The 21,911-nt window shown below is 51.5% G+C and overlaps 1 protein-coding gene across 1 annotated transcript in view; it reads left to right on the top strand.

Moving 5' to 3' along the window:
* Positions 1–16,400, top strand: part of Pepd (peptidase D) — a 136,693-nt gene extending 120,293 nt beyond the window's left edge. Inside the window, exons 12-15 of the mRNA XM_005368427.3 lie at positions 3,599–3,747; positions 12,384–12,568; positions 15,320–15,511; positions 15,893–16,400. Of these exons, the coding sequence (XP_005368484.1) occupies positions 3,599–3,747; positions 12,384–12,568; positions 15,320–15,511; positions 15,893–16,030 (664 nt within the window). The 3' untranslated portion in view covers positions 16,031–16,400. The remainder of the gene's footprint in view (positions 1–3,598; positions 3,748–12,383; positions 12,569–15,319; positions 15,512–15,892) is intronic.
* The last annotated feature ends 5,511 nt before the right edge of the window (positions 16,401–21,911 follow it).

Here is a 21,911-nt window from a genome sequence, read left to right as displayed (position 1 = left end):
GCCCTTGTATAAACATCGCAGCATTTCCCTTGGAGGCCTTCTGCCTGTGGGCCTAAGGGAGTTAAGCAGGACCCGGAGTGGGTCTGGGTGGGCCAGTGGTGGCAGGTAGCCCAGGCCTGGCGCTGCCCCATGAAGAGCCAGAGGAAGACAGAACGTTCATCCCAGCCAGGACCACAGCCATAGGAACACATGTGGGGAGGAGACGCCAGCACATTGCTTGGAGACATGTCATCTCCCAGATGTCTCAGATTATCACACAGACCCACTCGGCCAGTGATGGAGGTGTCCCTGGTGGATGTCCCTACACAACCAGGAAGGGGAGATCTTGCATTCTCAACTGAGCCAAGAATGATGAATTCTCCATCGTTCTGCATGGAAAGGGCCGGCGCAGTAGACAACTGGAGGGAGATGATTTGTAAGAACGATGGCTTTCATCCCTGGGTTCCAAATGGCTCGAATCGGAATCACTGATGCATGGGAAAGCACTGAGGGAGGATTTAAAAACAATAAACAACAGCAGAAAAGAAGGCAGAAAATATGGGGAACTGAGAACACAAAAATAGACTCCAGCCTGTGCCCAAGCGTCGCCGGGCAGGATGGAGCTGGCTGGCGGGGTGTATACTTCCTTCTCCAGAAAGTGGATGATTTTAACAAAAAATAGAGTTGAGGCCTTTAGAAACTGAGGAGAGAGCTTGGCTGGCTGAAGAAATCAGAGCGCCCGTCATGCCATCTCTGGGGGAAGGTTTGGAGAACTTGGCTCAGTCTGCTGTGCCCCCCAAGAATCTTGTTTTGTCCCATTCTAGATGAGTCTAGCATTTCGTGTCATCTTGTGAGCTTCCTGGTTTTTAAAAATAGTTCATTTCTGTTTTTCCTTTAGAGTAGCACCAGTAGAGCCCTCTTCCCCAGGGGCGACTGCAGGTCACCCTTTATGTGGCACCTCCCAGGAATGAGTGTCTCCACATGTCTGCCCAGGCCATGTCTTCTCAGATGCTCCAGCCCCCAAAACCACGAAGCATTGTTTCTCTTACTGAGTCCAGGAAGCTCAAATAAGTGTTCTTCCAGCAACCCGAGGCTGGACCCCTTAGCAGCACTGTCCCCACTGCTGCCTGCACTGGCTCTGAGCCCCTGAACACCTGCGGCTTGCAAGGGTCTCCTGCCCATTTTAAAGATGGGGAAATGAGGTCCCGAAGGCTAAGTGGCAGAGGCAAAACAAGGTGACTGAAATGTTTCCCTCCCTTCAACTGTAGGCTTTGCTGGGCCTGTGTTCACAGCCTCAGTTTCCCTTCCATCTGGGGCTTCACCCTCTAGGCTGGTTCTGAGAGCGTATCCTACAAAGGATTTAACCTGCAGGCAGTTTCTGCCCCAAGGGCCACAGAGCACCCCAGGGAGCAGATGCCTGGGTGTGTCTCTGGCCTCTCGAGTTTCATGGCCTTCTTTGTAACTGAGCTGGGTGGTTTCTCCTGAAGTGAGGCCCAGGTCTCTTGAGTCTGCTCCACACAGGGTCCCCAGAGACTTTGACCCAAGCCAAAGTTCCCTGTCATGCTTTGTGGGGAGGGTGACTCTGCCCATCCCCAGGAATCACCTGAGATGTTATCTATGCTTCACTTTCCGTACTGTTGACCCATTCGTTCATGGTGTTTTGCAACCAGGAGTCAGGAGATTAAAAAGTGCCCGATGAGGACTTTTGATTCAGGCATCCTGGGCATTTGCATTTTTCCTTTAAAATCAGCTGCTGTGTGGTAGCTGGTACTGTCTGGCAAGCCATGTGGCCAGAATGCATGCTCTCCATGCAGGGCCAGGGGCCTGCCCTGCCCCCCGGCTCTGTCTCTCAACACTAGCACACAGGCAGCTTCTGGAATGTTTGTGTTTACTGTTAGAGTAGGATTTGGGTGCAAGGGCCTCATAAAGAAAGCCACAGATATGCCCTGGGCTCAGACTGGCCAGCATGCGTCTGGCTGCAGATGGACATAACCACTCCCACCACACTAAGCAGAACTAGCCTCTATCGGTACAGCAAGACTGGACCATGATCCCTCAGCCAGTTTGACTGGGATTAAGGTCATGACCCCAGGAATAGGCCCTTGCTCTATGTCTGTTGCAGAACTTTCCTGGGGGTACTAGACTGGACTAGACTGGGGCAGGTTGGGAAGGGGTGCCCTGTGTGTACACCCCCTTGCCTTATTCACACTCTGGCATTCTTTTTTTTAATATTTATTTATTATTTATTATGTATACAATAGTCTATCTGTGTGTATGCGGAAGGCCAGAAGAGGGCACCAGACCTCATTACAGATGGTTGTGAGCCACCATGTGGTTGCTGGGAATTGAACTCAGGACCTTTGGAAGAGCAGGCAATGCTCTTAACCACTGAGCCATCTCTCCAGCCCCCACACTCTGGCATTCTGAGGTGACCCCATACCATGGGAGATGGATCCTTATCCCCAAAGCCAGGCCAGAATCCACAGGTCGCCTTCTTGCTCTATCCCAGATGGTGCACAGGGCAGAATTCTTAGCTGTCCCCATTGTTGGGCCCTGTGGCCCACTGTGGGTTCTGCTATACCAGGAGCCATGACTTGCTATCCAGAAGGGTAGCTCCATGGTCCTGACTCGGCAGGCCCAGCTGTTTCCTACCATTGTCCAGCCTCTGCTGGCTCAAGGCTCCGGCAAGTCCTCTCTACTGCCTCAGCCTGCACAGCCACCCACCTGGGGACCACACAACAGCACCTCTGTCAGCCCCCAGGAAAGCACTGCTAAATAAGCTGCACACACCTGACCTTTCCTCTGCCCCCCCCCTCAGATGCATCCGAGACACATTTGCCCTACCTGAGCAGATGATGCCAGACAGCAGAGCAGCACCTGAGGCGCCGGCCACCTGCTGGTTCCTCCTGAGCACTGTGGGCCTGTCAGAAAGGCCTGGTGCAGCTCAACCCACTGGGCAAGCAAGGTGGCCGTAGGGAGTCTCTTGGCATGCTCATGTGGAAGGCAGTTAGCATGTGGGAATCTGGAGACCCAGCCATCTCCCATGGGTCTCTCCCATTGCTCTGAATGGGTCCCCACAACTAAAACTGCTGGTGCCAGTTTCCTTTTGCCTTCCCTGGACAGGCTGAGCCTGTTGCCCCTCCCTCCCTCTTCTCCTCCTTCCCTCCTCCTCCCATCTTTCTTTCTGTGGTTCTGGAGGTTGAGCCTAGGATCTCATGTGTGCAGGCCAGTGTCGTCACTCTTTCTACTCTTTCTGAGAGCAGGCTAACTTTGAACTTGCTCTGTGGCCCAGGCAGATCTTGGAGATTTTTTTTTCTGGAACTCACTTTGAGATCGCCTGCTTCTGCCTCTGAATACTGGGGTTAGAGGTGTACTCCACCACCACCCAGCTTGGTCTTAAAGTTTCAGTCATCTGCCTCCACCTCCCAAGTCGCTGGGGTGACAGGCCGGCACTACCGGGCCTAGGTCCCTGTGTCGCGCTCTTCTGTTAGAAAGGAACCTGCTCCACCAGCCTCATCTCCTGATCAGCCAGCCCCCAGCAGAAAGAGTGGAGCGTGGGGGTGGGGGTTGGCATCTGTGAGCGTCTGCCCGCCTGCCTCACGACGCCCTGTCCCTGCAGTCTGTTCGACATGGGTGGAGAGTACTACTGCTTCGCTTCTGACATCACCTGTTCTTTCCCGGCCAATGGCAAGTTCACAGAGGACCAGAAGGCCATCTATGAGGCGGTGCTGAAGAGCTGCAGAACTGTCATGAGCACTATGAAACCAGGTGAGGGACAGGAGGGCGGGGCTGCTGAGGAGCTGCCCTGCAGCAGGGTTGGTGGGGTACTGGAGGGACATACCAAGTGACAGGCACCCGCAGGCAGCAGACATGAAGTCTGTCTACACCTACTCCACATGCTTCAAGTCCAGGTGGTGTGAGCCCCCAGAGCACCCAGAGGGCACAGGCTGACCACTAGTCAGGGACAGAGCTGGCTCTGGAAGTTCAACCCCTTGTGACCCCATGGCCCATCCAACCCCATCTCCCTACACATCCTTCCACCCACACTGGTCATTGGGACATCAGCATGTCCCCCTGACCAAAACAGAATCCACTTGAGGAAGGTCCAGGCCAGCTTTGGATACTGGTTGAACCCCAGAGCAAGCTCGGACCTCACTCAGAGGCCACGACCTTGATCATGAAGCTCCCCCTTGGGACTGTTTTTTTGTCTGCATGTGAGGCAGCACCTGTTCGAGTTAAGCAGAGTGGTAGAAAGCTCCCAGACTGCCAAGCACGAATTAGTTACTTGCTGTGGTCACTGTCCCTGCTGCAGTGGTGGTATTAGGCCTGGTGTCCTCTCCGTGGAGCCAGCTGCCCCCCCACTTCACTGTATGGCCACTGCCTGGGCCTTTTCCACATACTACCCCCCCCCATGGTGCTGAGATGTGGGATTAGGAACTCGCAGCACTGAGCCACAGTTCTTGCATTTGCCCTTTTGCCTGCAGCATGGGAACCCGGCCTGGTACAAGCACCTCCATGTAAAGGGAACATTTAGGGCTATGTGTGGCTCTGCTGAATTCTCTTTGAGCCCACCCTGTGGGTTTTAGGTTCCCCACATCCTGAACACAGCTTTCAGGTACCAGTCATCCCCCTTTTGCCCCCCACCTCAAGACGGGCCCTCTATAGACGCATGGCTACTGGGTACCACCTAAAGTCTCTTTTCTGCAGCCAGGCTCCATCTAGACATGGGGCAGCTTTCCCCGCCTGTCTCCCACCTGGTGATCCACCCACACCAGCCCTGGCACAGGTGTCCCACTAAAGCCTCTGCATCTTCACTTGTAAGCAGCAGAGTCCTCGCCAGCAGGGTTAGGTCACTGGGTAGTCACAGGCTCAGAGAGGTAGAATGGCCTGCCCCGGCTATGCAGACCCCAGCTTAGGGCTGAAATGATAAGTTGTTATGCTAGCTCAGAGTGTTGTCCAATCCCAAACCCTGCTTCTCTGTCCCCATCCACCTCCCTCATCCTAAAGAAGCAGCTGAGCAGTAGCAGCGCAAGCCTTTTCTAGAACCCAAGCATCTCCCTACACCATGTGGGGGCCACTATGCAGAAGGCAGCAACACAGTGAGGGTCCAAGGCATCTAGAATACAAGCCCAGCCCAGCAGCATGCTGGTTGTGAGCCGGGCTCCTGCCCTGCAATCTTCTTGTACTCCACCTGGCCAGGGTAGCTCCCCATGCTACCAGAGCCCACTCTAGGGCAGGCTTAGCCAGCTCTGGTCCCTGGCATGTACATTCTTAAGGGCCAGGGAGCTGGCAGCAGCCATCCCACTCTTCTGTGATCTGGAGGTGCTAAATAGAAGCTTCAGGGGTCACGGGGACTAATGGGGGGCCTGAAAACTGGATTTTTTTGAAGTATTTCTAAGGACTCTGGTGGCCAGATTTGCTCATCTCCATGGTTCCTTGATGAGAGAGGGGTGGGGAGGGGAGATGATCCTGGTCTCCAAAGCTGTGAAACCCCAGGATGTGGCATGCTGTGGCCCAGAACTTGATGGCTCAGCATTTGGCTAAACAGTCCCGTGACCCCATGGCCCATTGCTGGAATGATTTACATTGTGACCTGGGGGCCCTGTTCATTGGTGGGGGGACTGTCCACCATTGACACCAGTCATTTTCAGAAGAGGCATGTTGAGTACAGCCCCCAGTGTAGCCCAAGGAGCTCCTACCAGAGGCCATGAGCTGCAGGAGAGTGTGGTTGCAGTAGGACCCTGGAGCCAGAACCAAACGCTACAGCCCCATGCCCTCACTCAGTATGCAGGACCAGAGCTTGACAGATAGACAAGTCCAAAGACAGAAAGTCAGTATGCCCCGGAAGGAAGACCAGGAAAATCTGAAAGTAAAGCCTTCCTATGGGCAGCAGTACTGACTGGCTCACCTGGGCTGCTGCAGGGCACAGCAAGCAGCTAAAAGCAACAGCCCCTCTGAGCAGTAGACAAGGCAATGCCAAGGCAAGGGGAAGTTAGACCCACACAGGGCACTGTGGCCCTCCAGGCCATTTCAATCAAAGAACAGTATAAGAACTTGGACTCTCAAGGTCTGTGATTGAGCCACTGGAGGAAGCAGGAGCTGGGGAGTATGTTTGCTAGACCCCCTTTTAAAACTGAAGTCAGCGGAGCAGCCACCTAAGGGGCACATAGCCTCCTATCTTTACACCACAGGTGAGCATTTTTGCTCATTTTGAATATTATGTCATTTAAATGATCAGTATTCCAAAGTGTACAGTTTTGGCTAGAAGGTGGGGTCGACTGCTGTCTCCCATGTGTACTGCTGTCACTACCCCCAAGAGACTGGGCCGTCTTCCTCCAGAGGACCCTCCACTGGGCACAGTCCAGCATCTGTGATGCTCACCTCAAGCTGTTCTAAGCAGACAGTGATGTCATTAAGTGGGCTGAGCTGGCAGTGGCCCGGTCACATTGGTTAGTGTCTTCAGACCTTTCCAGGCAGGGTGGAATGCAGGTGCTGGGCCAGAAAAGGCTGCTCTCACTGGTCCGGGCAGAGCTTGCTGTATAAGAGCCCCAAGGCCAACCTCAGCCCAGTCACCTTCACATGTCGTAATGATAAAGCAGCGGTGATCAGGTGATCATCAGCATAGGAGCCGCGGAGTGAGCCTTGTGTCTCTCCTCCCTTTCCCCCCCACCTCCACAGAAGAAGGGCCTGGGATGGTCTGCCACACACCACAGTGGAGGCTGGAGGAGGGGCTAGGCCTCAGGGGACTGGATGCAAAAGGAGCAAATTGGAGAGGGCATCCTGCTTGTCAACACGCAGTGTCTCTCCATCTGCTTACCTGGGAGTGCCAAGCTTCCATTCGTCCATGCTACCTGAGTCTTGGGCACTGTGATGCCTGTTGGCACTGAGCATTATGACCATAGCAGTTTGGCCAACACAGTAGGCCCTCTCAGCCCACTCCAATTGTCCCCACTTGGTACTCCGGGAGACCACTGGCCGGATGTCCACACCCACCTGGTCACCTTCCCTGGCTATGTGAACTGTTTGGGAGAGCCAGTAGGCTGGAACATCCAGACCCAGTTCCTCGGAGACATGAGGCAGAGCCTCCCAAAAGTCCCATTCTTGTCAAGGCTGGGCTTCTGGAGGCACAGACATGGCTGGCCTAGGTGAGTCCACGCTGGTGGCTTGAAGACGCCTTGTGGGAGGGTGGAACAGAGCTCCAGCTGTTTCCCACAGATTATGACACTCTGAGGGGTGACTAGGGCAGAGCTAGACTCTTGTCTGGTCACACAGTGTAGGCTGGCCTCCAGGGTTCAGAGTCCTGTGGTCACAGAGAGCTGCTCAGCAGATAGGGACAGATCGCCTCACCATAGTGGTGAATTGGCAGTGGCTAGCCAGCCCCCGGCCCATCTCAGTGGAATTGCCCCTGGTATGTGGGTTTAGCTTCTGAGCCAAGACAAACGCCCTGCTGAGACTGCCCGGCTGCTTCCTGAGACCTTCCAAGGAAGAGTAAATAAAGACAGGCAGGAAATCACACAAGGACGCCCAGGGGAAAGGCAGGAACGAGAATGATCAGAACACACATGGACCAGCAGCTGCAGCCCCAGGGGATTGAAGAATGCAGGCCTTGGCTCCTTGTCCTGGGCCAAAAGGAGGAGCAGCCTCTGTCACTCAGAGAGCAAGGGTGGGAGGTGAGTTTTGCCAGAGAGGTCACTGGAGAGTCTGCAGAGTGTGGACAGGCTGTGCTAGCATGGGAGAACACTGCCCACCCGTGCTGACTGCTCACTTTAGGATTAAAGGTGCGTGCCACCATACCCAGCCAGGTCTTGAAGTTTCAGTCCTGCCGGCCTTCATTGGTTCAGTCACCTCCCAGGACCCACCATTTCTCCTTCTGCTGCCTAGCCACACTCTGCCCCCCAACACCTGCCTTGAGCTGCTATTGGCGAAGGTTGCTGTGGCCCTAACTGTGTGAGCCAGCACTCCTGACTCTGGTCCTGCTTCAGGCTCCTGCTGTTTGCAGGGGAGAGGGGTATGCACTGGCGCAGAGGAGGGTAGCAGCATGAAAGCAGAGGGGCTGGCTATCAGTGACCAGCAGTAGTCCCGCTCCCAGAGTGAGCCTGAGAGAAACATAGGTGATGACCAGGTGGAGTAGAAAGGGGCACAGTGTCTGCCACAGCTGACTCCATATGTCTTCTGTTGACCTGTGTGGGGATGGGAGAAGGGGTCACCTTTCCTGGCTCCCTCCTACTCTGACAGGTAGATAGGGGAGGATGAAGTGGCTAAGATTTCCTACTGGCCATTGTCCCTAGAGATGGGGAGGAATATGGAGGTCTGCCATTAGTGGTACAGGGACCTCACGTTACCCTGTGGTGCCCCTTGCCAGCCCTGGGAGGACTATCTTGGTCCAGTGCTCACACTCACACTGGCTGCAGGATGAGAGCAAGCTCCCTGCTCTCTGTCTAGCTCCAAGCATTTGTGTGGGTGCTCCCAGAGTGTGGAGGGAAGAGCTTCAGGAAGTGTGCACATGACGGCTCCGCCTCTGCTTCATCAGCAGCATCAAGGCGCCTGCAGCCTGGACACATGCTGCTTCCTGCCCCTCTGAAGGGTGAATGAGTCCCCAGGGTCCCGAAGTAGACACTGCAGGGTGGGCTGGGCTAGAGGCCCTGGGCCTGATGCCAGCTTGGCCTGCCATACAGCTAGCTCACTGCAGCTCCCAGGGCCTGCCCTGAGACCTGGGCTTTATGCCTTTGCTCCCACACCCCACAGGCCTGGCTCCCACATCAACCATCCCGTGAGGGCCATTGTCCACAGATGAAGTGAGCTCTTTGTCTGACCAAGTAGCCTAGGGGTGGGTGAGAGGGATCTGCTGCCTTCCTGGCTTGGCTGGGGAGCCCCCCAGGGCTGTCACACTCTGGGCAGGAAGCCTGGGGCCGTGATGGATGCTGCTGAAGCTCTAAGAGGCCTCCCTGGCTCCAGCAGCGGCAGGCTCCAGGCCCACTGGAGTGCTGGTAAGGGAGGCCAGGTGGATCAGGGAGCCAGCAGAAACCCATCCTGGAGCCTGGGCACAGGACCTGCCACCTCTCTGAGCTCTTGTCATTAAGTGGGTGCTAACCTCTAGGATACCCTTCCCACCCCTGAACTCAGTGGGGTGCAGGTCCCACATGAGTCCAGGATGGTGTATTTCCTTCGTGGCTGCAGAAAGCCTCGAGGAAGGCTTTGCCTACTCCTCACTCTTAACAAGTGCTGGGCACAAAGCAAGGCTAGAATCCTGCCCTCAGACCCAGGCTATGCCACTCTGCTGTGCTGTCATGGATTGGCTCTGGTAGGCCAGGAAGGGACAATCAGAGGACTCCCTGGAGGAAGTCCCTCAGAGGCCCAGGATGATGGATACTAGGGCCTTGAAGAGGACTGCAGAGAGGAAGCCCACCCGGAGACAGGTGAGACCACAGGAGGGGTATGGCCTTGTCTGTTGATACCCTGGTCTAGCTGCTCCCCCAGAGTGGGGAGTAAGATGCTGCTACCAAAGCCTGTGAGCAGTATGCAAGGGTTCTGTAGGAGGAGAGTGGGTAGGGATCCAGGAATAATACTGTTTTCAGAAAGTCAGGGTGAGGGTTAGCAACATGAATGGATGAGGTAGGAGAGCAAGGTACCATTCACCCAGGGTGCTTTAATGTCTAATATGGGCCTGCTGGGGACTCGGGGATGTCTCCCAGCTCAGGACCTGGGCGTTCACGGTGCCTATGGGCTGCAAAGGTGGAAGGAGCCCAGGAGTGATTTGTGCCCAGCCTCAGTCTTGCCAGGGGATGGCAACCTTCACACACTTCAGGGGCCCCACCCCAGGCACGGGTGGTGGTTGCAACACCCATGGCTGATGCCAAGGCCAAGTCACTGGAGGTTTAATAACTGTTATAACCTAATCACACACAGAAAGAAAGCCCCCACTTACAACCTTGCATCTGCAGATGTACAAGCACCACGGGGGCCCAGATCCTGTGTTTGGCCAGGTACCAAGAGTTCCCTAGGAGCCACCATGAAGCATGGGGTCTACCTGATGCTCCCTCTCAGTCGAGGTTCCAGCCATGCCTGTGAGCCCACCATTGACATTAGCCAGGCTGAGAGGTTGGAGCCAGCCACTCTTGGGGCTTTCTTTGTGACAAAGGAAGGACCCCATTCAGGGAAAACCTTTTCTGAGCTCCCTGTGCTGGGCTGACTAGAAGCTGAGTGAGCACAGCTCTTTGGACACTTACAGGACTTGAACTCAGAACACATGGACTTACATGCTCTGCCAAGTCTTGGGGTATCATGGGGGACACCGCTGTTCCGGTATAGATACATGAGAAGTAGTTAAGCAGATGTGTCAGGGAGTGGACAAGGAGCAGCAGTACGGATGGGGGATGTCTTTAGGAAGGTAACTTGATGCTGGGACACCCCCCACCACCTCACAAGGATAGCTTAACCAAGGCCCAGGCCCCGGTGTAACTTGGGAAGATCGTGTGCTTCTGGAGCAGAAGGTAACCTAGTCTCTGGAGAGTCCTCCGGGAGTGGCTCTGGTGGAGGACCGGACTACCCAGGCCTGGCCACTTGGGTCTTAGGGAAGAACAGCAGCTGGAAGTGAGGCAGACTTGACTCACACTAGATCATTGTGGCCAGAGTGCTGAAACCCGGCTCTGGCTGGTCTTTAGTGAGAGGTCAACCAGCCAGCCCTCTGGGCCAGCTCTGTGGCTCTTGGACAGAGGTAGCACCTGTGGATCATGGATCCCCACTTCTGAAATGGCAACCATTGAAGAAAACCCTCACCAGGGTTGTCTAGGAGGGCCCCAGATGTGAGGCAGCAATAACCAGAAGCTCCCCAGGCTTGCTCAGTAGCATATTCTAAACCCTAGGAAGGCTGGTTCCACCTCAGAGCCAAACTTTTCCCACCTCCCCATACATACAACAGCACCCTATGAAGCACCTATGCACGACCCTGTACCGCCAGCCTTGCTGGGTCCATCTCTGGCAAGGAAAGGGAGCGCTCACCAGCCTTCTATCAGCCATGGAGGCTCGGCAGTCTGACCTTCCGGGCCTGGCCCTTTCTGGTTCATTATCCTATAAAGCAGCAGTTCTCAACCTTCCTGATGCTGCGACCCTTTAATATAATTCCTCATGTTGTGGTGACCCCCCAACCCCAAGATTATTTTTTTTGCTACTTCATAACTGTAATTTTGCTACTGTTATGAACCATAATATAAATATCTGATGAGACCCTGTGAAAGGGTTGCCCACCCAAAGGGGTTGTGACCCACAGTTCAAGAACCACTGCTGTAGAGCCTTGAATCACCTAGGATTTCCTGCCTTCCCTTCTTACAGCATTGCTCATCAAAGGGTAGGGTGATATGATGGCAGGTCTGGTGCTGAGCCAGAGCAGGATATGGCAGGGAGGCCTTTGGAGGTTGATGTTCCACCTGGGAGGTCAATGTTGTCTACCGTCTGACCTAGGCTCAACCTTCATGGGATCAGAGCTGAAGACTCCCCTGGACCTAGGTCCTTGTCTAGTGGTCTTCCTGGAGATCACCATAGCAGGCAGGGCTGCCCTGATGCTGTTTGAGGCCCCACCTACAGGGGCCTATTAGTCCAAGCAGTGTTGGCTGATCCACAAAGCCCATCCGGACCCTGAAGCTATATGCATGGGAACTGTCTTAGTTAGGGGTTCTGCGGCTGTGATGAAGCACCCCCCAAAGCAACTTGGGGAGAAAACGGTTTATTTGGCTTATATGTAACAGTTCGTTGAGGGAAGCTAAGGCAGAAATTTAAGCAGAGCAGGAACCTGGAGGCAGGAGCTAAGGCCATGGAAGGGTGCTGCTTACTGGTTTGCTCCTTATGGCTTAGCCTGCTTTCTCTTATGAAACCCAGGACCACCAGCCCAGAGGTGTCACCATTCACAATGGCCTTCCCTCATCACTTAAAATGCCCTGTAGGCTTGCCTGTAGCACGACCTTATGGAGGCTCTCTCCTCTCAAATAACTAGCCTGTGTCAAGTTGGCACAGAACTAGCTAGCACCGGAGGCTCTCCACAGTGACCTTTGCCCAAGAAACATGGGGCAGAGATGAGTTTGATTAGCAGCCTGGGCTTAGACATCCGGGTAACCATGGAAATGGCTCCAGACCCCTGCCCACCAGAGGGTGAGGCCACGCCAGCTGTCCCTTCCCCCAGAAACCTTTGTCCCCACAGTAGCTTCTAGATTGAGTCAGCCATTCTGGGGTGTGCAGGGATGCCTTCTCCCAGGCTAAAGCTCCGCAGCCTGTGGGACCAAGCCATTCAGGACATGGTCAGACCCCTGGCTTTGAGTGGCAGAAGCTGGTCCTACAGTATGACAATGCAGTCTGGGTCCTTACCCCTTGGTCTGCAGAGCCCTGGCTTATCACAGCCTCTTCTTAAATCCTAGGTGTCTGGTGGCCTGACATGCACCGGCTGGCTGACCGTATCCACCTGGAGGAACTGACACGGATTGGCCTCCTGCATGGCAGTGTGGATGCCATGCTCCAGGTCCACCTGGGAGCAGTATTCATGCCACATGGGCTCGGCCACTTCCTTGGCCTAGATGTGCACGATGTGGGAGGCTACCCTGAGGTCAGTGTGCACACTGCTCTCCCTCAGCCTGGCCAGTACTGGGGTAGAGTGAGCGGGGCGGGGAGTGTTTCTGGAGATGTAGTGAAAACAGGAGGGATGGGTCTTCCTATGACATACAAAGGAATTGAGGTCCTGGACACATCAGGGTGGGTCAATGAGTGATCTTCCCCAGTGGCTGCACAGACCTCAAGACACATATGGTGTATCTATGCAAAGGTTCCCCAAAAGATATGGAACTGAAGCCAGGTTTCACAGACAGAGTTAACACTAAACTGCCCATGTCCTTCATTCAAGCTTACTTCAGCCCTTAGCTCAGCAGCAAACCCCCTTCCGGCTCCCTACAGGCTAGCTCACCCACCCTCTACCTCCCAGGCCACTGGCAGGAGAGGAAGGCTTGAAGGGCATCTTCAGACAGGGCTCCCTCTCCTCTTACTGCCAGCTCTCCAAGGACCACCCAGTGGGTGCCTGCGGGCTCCTGGGAAGCCCTACTGGGCAGGTGGCTACAGCCCCTCAGGGCCTGTTCCTACTGCCCAGCCTGGCCTGGTGCCCACCGTGCAGGGGGCGGATTGTGCAACTGGTGCACACCCTGGGGCCCACCAGCCAGTTAGCCAAGACTAGACCCAGCCTCTTGGCTGTGGGGTATTTTGAAAGCACTAAGAATGATTTGGGGGAGGGGAGGATTGCTCAAGAGAAGCATTATTATTCAATTATTTTTTTCTCAAGTGTAAACAGTTAAATTTGGAGAAACAAAATCAGTTTTAATTTCCTAATTTCTGTCCATCCTATTGTGTGCAGGGAGCCAAAAGCAGGCCCTTCCAGACATTGTTAGTTGAGGTTCGTTATTCATTAGTCGCCAAAGTTCTTTTTTCCACCAAAGAAAATTGGCAGCAAACTGTTTTCATCTTTTCCAGTAAGCAGCCCTTTGTGCTCGGTCTATTCTTCTGACAGATAAACACTGTGGAAAAAATATGGCTTTTCCTATAAAAGTCATTTGTTTTATTTCAGGCCTACAGACACATCTGGGTCTCTTCTCAGAGTCCAGTACAAGTTGAGGCCTCACTGAACCCTCTGCCCAGGCAGAGCAGCAGGCATGGACACCCCTAGCATAGCTGGCATCCCCATCCCTTGGCTGCTGGTCACTTGGACTAGCTCACCATGCTCTGCTAAGCTATGTCTATTGGAGACCATCCTGTGGCCCCCAACCTAGCAGACCGAAGGAGCAGCTGCTCTGCAGGACGCTGGCTCAGACAGGTTTATCCTCTAGCCTCGCTGCAGATCCTTCAGTCTCCCCTAATCCCCGCTGGAGTAATGGTCCGAAACATTCCTGAGTGGCAAGAAGCTGTACCCCTACATATCCATAGAGCGGGATGGACTGAATGGACCTACTGGGTATAAGCTCGCTGGCAGAACATTCGCCAAGCATGCTCAAGTCTCTGAACTCCAGTGCCACACACACAAAAAAGACAAACCCAAGAGACGTGACCTGGTCAGGCCTCGGTCCTCCACAGGCGTTCACAGTCGTGGTTAGAGAAGGAACATGCACTTAGGATGCAACAGAAGGTGCAGGCTTTCAGTGGCAACTAAACAATTCTGGAGCAAAAGCCTGGCAGATAGGAAGCAGGCTCCTGCCCTTGACAGAAGTGCCTCTTACCTAAACAAAGGCCACAAGTCCTTTCTTCCACCAAAGTGCTCCTCCCCACAGCCTCCACGCCTGCTGATGCAGAGGCAAGTGTTGCAAGGCTGACGATAGCCAGCCACAGTTCTTCCAGAACATGACCTACAAGACGCATGGCCCTTTGTGTCTCATCACCACCTTCATCTGGCCTGCTCACACCAGGTCACAGTGGCTGTCCCTACCCTCACAGAATCCCAGTCACAGCCCTCCTCGCTGTGCCCAGCCTTGGAGGCTGAGCCAGCCTGTTTCTGGTTACCTTACGTGAACCACTAATTGAAGTCTGATGTTCTTGGCCCCCAAACAGTCAGAAATGACAGCTCGTCTCCAGCAGCTGGGTGTCCTTGGAGGGGCCACAAGTGGGGCAGGCAAACTCAGATCCTGACCAGAACGCTTAGTTTGTGCCCACTGCTCAGAGGCCCTGGCCGTAGGCCAGCTGAGTGCCCCGGGGAGTTGGAAGAGCAGGGCGGTCAGAGCCTCAGCAGACAGCAGTCATCACTAGCACCCTCGATGGCACAATGCTATTTCCTAGGGCCCAGGTGTAGGCTAGACACAGGCAGGTACTTCCACGCCAGTGCTGCTGGTAACAGTTCCATCTTGATGACAGCACCTGTCCCTTCCTCTATTGAAAAGGCTGACTTGGCCTGGAGGAGCCAAGACCAGTCCAGTTTCCACTTGAGTTGCCTGGAAGAAAAGACCAGGAAGGCCCCGCAGGCTATTCAACCCCTAAGAGCTTTTTTGGCTTTCCTGGTTGGCTTCTGACCTGCAGAAGGGCCTGAGTGAGGGCAGCCAAACACCCAGCCAGCCCCATGGGGCTACCTGGCAGCTTGGCCTACATGTGTGCATTATCAGTGTCCTGAAGGCAGACCTGAGGGTAACCAGGGTCAAAATGTCCTGAATAAGGTGTGTGCAGAGAGGGCAGAGGGTTTCTGTGGTTAGACTGAGCTGGATACACTCTGGTCAGGGGCGAGAACCCAGGGGGCTGGAGCCAATCCTGTCTGGTTGCCTCTCAATGCTGGCACATCGCAATCAGCCTTGGAATGTTCAGTTGGGTTCCTCCACCTTTTCTCACTCCACAGGGTATAGAGCGTATTGATGAGCCTGGCTTGCGGAGCTTGCGCACAGCAAGGCATCTGGAACCAGGCATGGTGCTGACCGTGGAGCCAGGAATCTACTTTATTGACCACCTCTTGGACCAGGCCCTGGCAGACCCAGCCCAAGCCTGCTTCTTTAACCATGAGGTCCTGCAGCGCTTCCGCAACTTTGGTGGGGTGAGTACCTGGAGGCCCCACATTCTTATTCCCAGAATGTCCACCACCCCACTGGTTCCCCAGGGAAAGGTCAAAGGACAGTTAGCTGTGTTTAAGGCTTGGCCAGTCCCTGCTGTCAACAGACAGATGCCTTGCCTCTCAACAGGAAGAGATTCTTCAAAATGCCCCCCAGTTCCAGAGGCTCCATGCAAGCACACAGTACAAGCAGAGGGCCATAAAGGAGTCTCCCTGTCTTCCCCAGAGGCTTTGAGACCAGTCTGTCTCATCACAAAAACTAGTCCCATCCCTCAGCCAGCTTCTCCCAGGTGGAGCAGGTTGGCACTGCTGATGTGACAAATTAAGCCAGCGTGGTCATAATGGCATCCTGTCTGTATGGCACAGGTCCGTATCGAGGAGGACGTTGTAGTGACTAACAGTGGCATGGAGCTGCTGACCTGTGTGCCGCGAACCGTGGAAGAAATTGAAGCATGCATGGCAGGCTGTGACAAGGCCTTTATGCCCTCCTCTGGCACAAAGTAGAGCCAGCTGAGCACTGGTCTTGTGACCCTTCTGTGACGTCAGCCTGCCCATGGCACCCCAACAGCAAGAGGCAATGCTCAGCAACAAATCTTGGAGCTCACGCTTGATCCAAAATTATCACTGTCATTTCTAAGGGAGGACAGCATTTTATTAATCTGCAAGATCACACCCATAACCTTGACTTTGCTTAAATGACTGACTCTGAGTGCTGATTGAAAAAAAAATCCTGTTCTAAAGTCGCAACTCAATTTTCTTGCTGCCATTTAAATCCATGTGCTCAGGAAAGATGCACTTGTTGCTTTTCTTCTCAAAAAAAAAAAAATCAATATGCAGAATGGAAATTGCAATAAAAGCTTTTCTAAATTCTAAATACCCGGCTTCCTCTTTACTCCTTCACAGAAGAGCATGAGAGCCGTGGCCCGAGGTGATGGCTCACCAAGTGTCAGCTTTAGGAATCTGTCTTGTTAGCACAGGCCTGTGCCCTAGACTTCTGCCTAGGACTGGCCTGGGAGAACCAGGGAAGTCCTTTACCAGGAGCTTTCATTGCGCTCCAGGGATTCTGCCAAAGTTAGTGCGACACTGTCACCTGCTGCCAGGATTCCCAAGCAGACACCAGAACCACTAAGGATTTGGTAAGAGGTTCTGGGCCCCAATTTCATTTTTATACTAGTAAAAATAGAGCATGTCAACTAGCAGTACAGCAGGGTGGCAAAGGAGGGCCTGCTACCCAATCAACATGTCTGTCGCACCACCTCCCCCATCCCCAGGCTGTAAGCCATCCAGAGCCCAGCTGGGTCCATGGTGGGCCACATGTCCTCCTCTCTGCTTGACAATGTGTCTCTTAGTCCTAGGGACCTGCCCCACCCCCAGAGCTGCCTTCTAAAACCGACAGTTCCAGGATACAAGTGAGAAAGATTCCCCAGGGTGTGGCTCAGTGGGGTTCCCTCCCCAGTCCTACCATACCTGTGATCCCAGGACAGAGGCTGGAGGCAAATGATCCATGGATTGAAGATGAACCTGGGATGTGAGACCCTATCTCAAGGCAAAGGCAGGTCAATCTCTGTTGAGTTCCAGCACAGCTAGGTCTACATAAAGGTCTTGACTCCAAAATAAAAAAAAAAATAAAACAAATGGAACTGTAATGGACCAAAAAAAAAAAAAAAAAAAAAACTGGTCAAAGCTAGAGACTTTAAGCAGTGACCAAGGGTTTATATTCACTAGAAATTGGCTTCTTCCTATGGCAATTACATAAAAGTGCTTACAGTGTGGCCACAAGAAAATAAAAGCCACCAAAAAAACAAATGCAGATCTCAGGCCCAAAGCACCATTTATCTCATTTACTTCTTAGGTTTACAACACCTGATCTTAGGGGTTTTGCTGGTCCAGATGGCCCATCCCCTTGGCTACCCACCAGAGACATGGCAGTCTGAGTAAACATGGGCTCACTTTATCCCATGTTCCTGAAGCTGTATCCATCTCCTCCAACTTCTGCAGAAATGTGTGTAGCTTCAAAAGTGGATTAGAAACCCTTCCAGAAAGTTCTACAATGCTAAAGCCTTCCCCCACACTCTGGAAGGGCCCAGTATTAACTGAGCATTTACTCCATGAGATGTGAGCACAGTCCATGTGCTAAGACCTAAAGTCTCCTTGAAGCTTCACTTTAACAGTCTGACATCAGTACTGCCTGACAATGAGACAAGCCGTGAAGGAAAATGACAGGACTGGCCTTGTACGGAGGCCTTGCAAGACTAATCCAAGAAAGGTCTAAAGTGAAAGCCAGAGATGCTGCATTCCAAAGAGAAAGAGCTGCAATAGGGAGCAGGGAGAACGGCAAGGATGATGGCGCCGCATACCAAGACTGGGGAGCGTGTGACACTGCCATACAGGAAGAACCAAGAGCGTCGTCAGTCCATGCAGGAGAGGGTGCCGGCTCTGAGCTGGACAGGCTTGAGGCAGGCCAGTCCAGGGGTACACGAGGTCCAACTTGACCTTGGTGCCCCAGAAAAGGCACCTGACAGCAGCTTCAAAGGGAGGCCTAAGAGTTGGGGATTGGCTGTGGCAAAAAACAATCTAGAGGTAGGCCTTTTTTTAGCACACAAGATACAGTTATGAATCCTTCACCCATGTACAGGCACTCCGAGAACTGGTCCTCCTAGGTGTTTTTATTAAGACCTGGTTTCGTCACAAGGTATAAAATGTTCTAATACAAGTTGTTAGAAATAAACAACTAGAGCAGGAGATTATAGCTTAGTTGGTAGAGTACTCACCTAGCATGCAAAAAGTCCCAAGTTCAAGCCCCAGCATCACACAAAACCAGATGTAGTGGTACATACCTGCACTTGAGAGGCAGAGGTGGAAGGTCAGAAGTTCAAAGTCATACTTGGCTGCATATCAAGTTGAAGGCCAGGCTTGGCTACATGAGAACATCTCACTACAACTAAAAACAAAAAAAATCATAACTAATTCATTCAAAGTTGGACAGAAATGATTACTGTGCTACAATTTTTTTTTTTCCTTGAGACAGGGTGTCTCTGTGTGGCCCTGGCTGTCCTGGAACTTGCTCTGTAGACGAGGCTGGCCTTGAACTCAAAGATATCCCCATGCCTCTGCCTCCCAAGTGCTAATTAAAGGCATGCGCCACCACTGACCAGTTTTGTTTAAAAAAAAAAAGCAAGGTCTCAACAGTACTCAGGCTAGCCTAAAATCCGAAATCTTTCTTCTGCATAATGCTGGGATTATAAATGTGCTCCACCACTCAGCCACACGTTTTCATGATCACGCAACAGTCAGAAACTTACATCCCCAAACACAAAGAGACTCAAAGAACCAGAGGAAAGCATCTAATTGTTTCCTTGAAACACACAATTCAAACTGGTTTCATGGGCCCACGATATTTCTGAAATCAGCTAATTCACTTCCATACCCAGGCACCATGTAGGTAGATGGTGCTCGCACTCAACTATGCTGTTTGGGACAGGCCTCAGACGGAAACCATAGGCAGGAACCAGCAGGAGACAGCCCCTTTCATCAGGTCCCCTACTCCAGGACGCAGTTTTAAGTTAGACCAAACAACTGAAGACGCATTCCAAGTTTAGAGAAAACTACTTCACTTTCTACTCAGGGAAATCCAAACTTGTACAAAAGCACCCTCCTGACCACGTCCCCCAGCCCAGACCTGGACAGCAGCAGGAGGTACCTTGCAGGCTCTTTGGGGCCAATTACAAGTGAACTTCTTGCTCACCTCCAAGATAAAGAAACCCACAAAGAAATCCAGTCATTGTTCCAAAGGTGTTTTATTTTTAAATTCATTGAAGAAATAAAATTATATTTAAAAAAATAGAGTAATCTCACAAACTGAAAGCCAGAAACAAAAAGAACAAGTTAGTATTTTTCCTGAGAGGCAGATCTGATTAGCTCTATGGAATCTTAACTAGCCTGTCAAATACACAGGTATCGTTCCTATTTCTAAGGCATCAGAAGCACTCTAGGTGCTACAAGGGTTGTTCAGGCACGAAGCTTCAGCCCAGAGGGCAGGAGCAGCTAAGAAACATCAAAAGCTGCTGCAGTTCCTTATCAAACTGTACATGTTTCTACTTCCATAGATTGAGAACTACAGAAAATGAGTGGACTCATGACCTGGATTTCAAATCCCGGGTCACATTTTAATAAAATCCTTATGAATATTCCAAGGTCACAAAGATTCCTGTCACAAAGGGCCAGGACAGAAGGGAAGCTCTGATCCCTCTCTCTGTAGCCACCCCAGGGGACACCGGTGTGGCTAATCCACACTACCGGCCTATCCACAAGGCAGATCACTCTAAAGGTTCCCCAGTAACAAGCTATCTCCAAAGTCCTAAACTTACCCACTCCCCAAACTTAGTTCCCTTCAATTTTACACTGAGAACTCCATCAAGCTGAACATCATTTCCACTTTAGTAAGAAAGTCCAAGGCCAGCTAACATTTGTGTTCTATGTGGAACTGCTTGCTTGTGCTAACCATCTGATTTACAAAGGTTAAGAGCATTTAGTTAGAACTGATTTGTATCTTCTGATTAGAAATATTGAGCACTGCCTTACCTATGGCTTACATCCTCGCACCAGTAACCACAAATTCCATGAGAACATCCATTTGTGAAAGCTGGTGTTTGAAAGTAGGAGTTTCCAATGTCTGCGTACCTACTGTAGGTTCTTACATGTTCAACCAGGACCTAACTGTATCTCCCATTAAGTTCACTACATAGTATCAATCAGGTGGTAAAGATTAGAATTGTATGGGTGCATCCTTGTTAGTTATACAAAACATCTATCAATCTTTGTAAGTGATGGCTATTACAACCAAGGTAAACTGGTGCTGGACCCTAACTTTTAAGAACCCCTCTCATTTCTTGGTTCCCTAAGAACAGTGTCAACTCCTGTCTTCAGCACAGTGGCCCTAAAAGCCTTTGCTGAGCTGCAGGGCACCAACAGCTTCTGCACAAAAGAATCCGCACTCTTCTGCCAAACTCAGGGAGCAACCTGAGTTATACTGGGGTGCAGTAACCGAGTCTTAGTAGGAAACCAGGCCAGAAATGACCATGTTCAAGCAAGATTCCCAGCAACACAAACTGTGATCATGCAAGACTCATGTTTTCGGCACCCTCTCAGGAACCAACAAACTAGCTGGAACTGTGCAAAAACTGTGAGTTACCAAGACAATCTACACTGCAGCACTGACAAAGCAGACCCTAGAGACACCCTAGCGGCTCTGCAGTTCACAACAAAGTCAATATCCTGAGTTTTATCAGCTTCTTCTCTCTAAAATAATTTATACAGAACATAAAAGCATATTAATGGATAAACGGGCAATGAAACATCAAGTCTGGAAGAACACCCCACTAAACTAGAAAAGAAATTCCTCAAAAAAGAATAAAAAGATTCAGTAAATAAATTAAAGATTGAAACCTTATACTTTCAAGTTTTCTTTGACTATTCTTTTGAGAGATGTCATGAAGTTGACACATTTTTTCTAATAATCATTTAGTTGAGATCAAATGCCAAAACGTGCCTCTTCACACAAGCACACACAAAAAAAACAATGCCTTTAAAAATCATGGCCCCGTTGGGAGTTATTCTGAACACGGGAGAAACCAAATCAGTTGTTATTCTTTTCTTTTGTTGTTTTTGAGACAGGGTTTCTCTGTGTAGCCCTGGCTGTCCTGAACTCACTCTGTAGAGCAAGCTGATCTTGAACTCACAGAGATCCATCTGCCTCTGTCTTCCTAGTGCTGGGACTAAAGGTGTGTGCCACCATGCCCAGCATAAATTAGTATTCTAAATCATGGTCTGTATCATCAAGCCAAGGTGTTTCATTTACTAACTTGGCTGTCAGAAAATGGTTCCCCCCCTAAAACAAACGCTACCTAGATCAGCATCCACAGAAACTAAACTGTCAGTACACAGTAGATACTGTTTTTTAGGACACAAGATAATGCTAATCCAATAAACCAAAGGACCCCAAAACTCAATCCCACTCTCTCTATGCCCTTTAAAACTCACAAAGGGCAGGGAGCACTTCTTTCATTCCTAAATGCAATTTGTATTTTGACATGACCTGAATGGGGTTTCTTTACTTTGCCTGAAGTCATTTTTAAAAAATACGTACTTGTTGGGATAAACAATGCCAATTATGGTAACACAAGTTTATACTAGCTGTAAAACAGGGCCAAATTATTATGATTGGTTTCTGAAGCCCTAGAATTTACAATACACAATTTAAACAAAATCACAAATCAAGGAACACAGATGGAATCCAGCTTTTCTTAATCCACGGTATTGTCTCATTAAAACCCAAAACCTTCTATATGCCCCTCCACTTTCCCATTCCTAAAAAAGATGCATTTCT

Source organism: Microtus ochrogaster, unplaced genomic scaffold (assembly GCF_000317375.1).
Source record: "Microtus ochrogaster isolate Prairie Vole_2 unplaced genomic scaffold, MicOch1.0 UNK32, whole genome shotgun sequence".
Taxonomy (NCBI): Eukaryota; Metazoa; Chordata; class Mammalia; order Rodentia; family Cricetidae; genus Microtus; species Microtus ochrogaster.
Note: the sequence above shows the minus strand (reverse complement) of the source record. Positions and strands in the feature narration are given on the sequence as shown.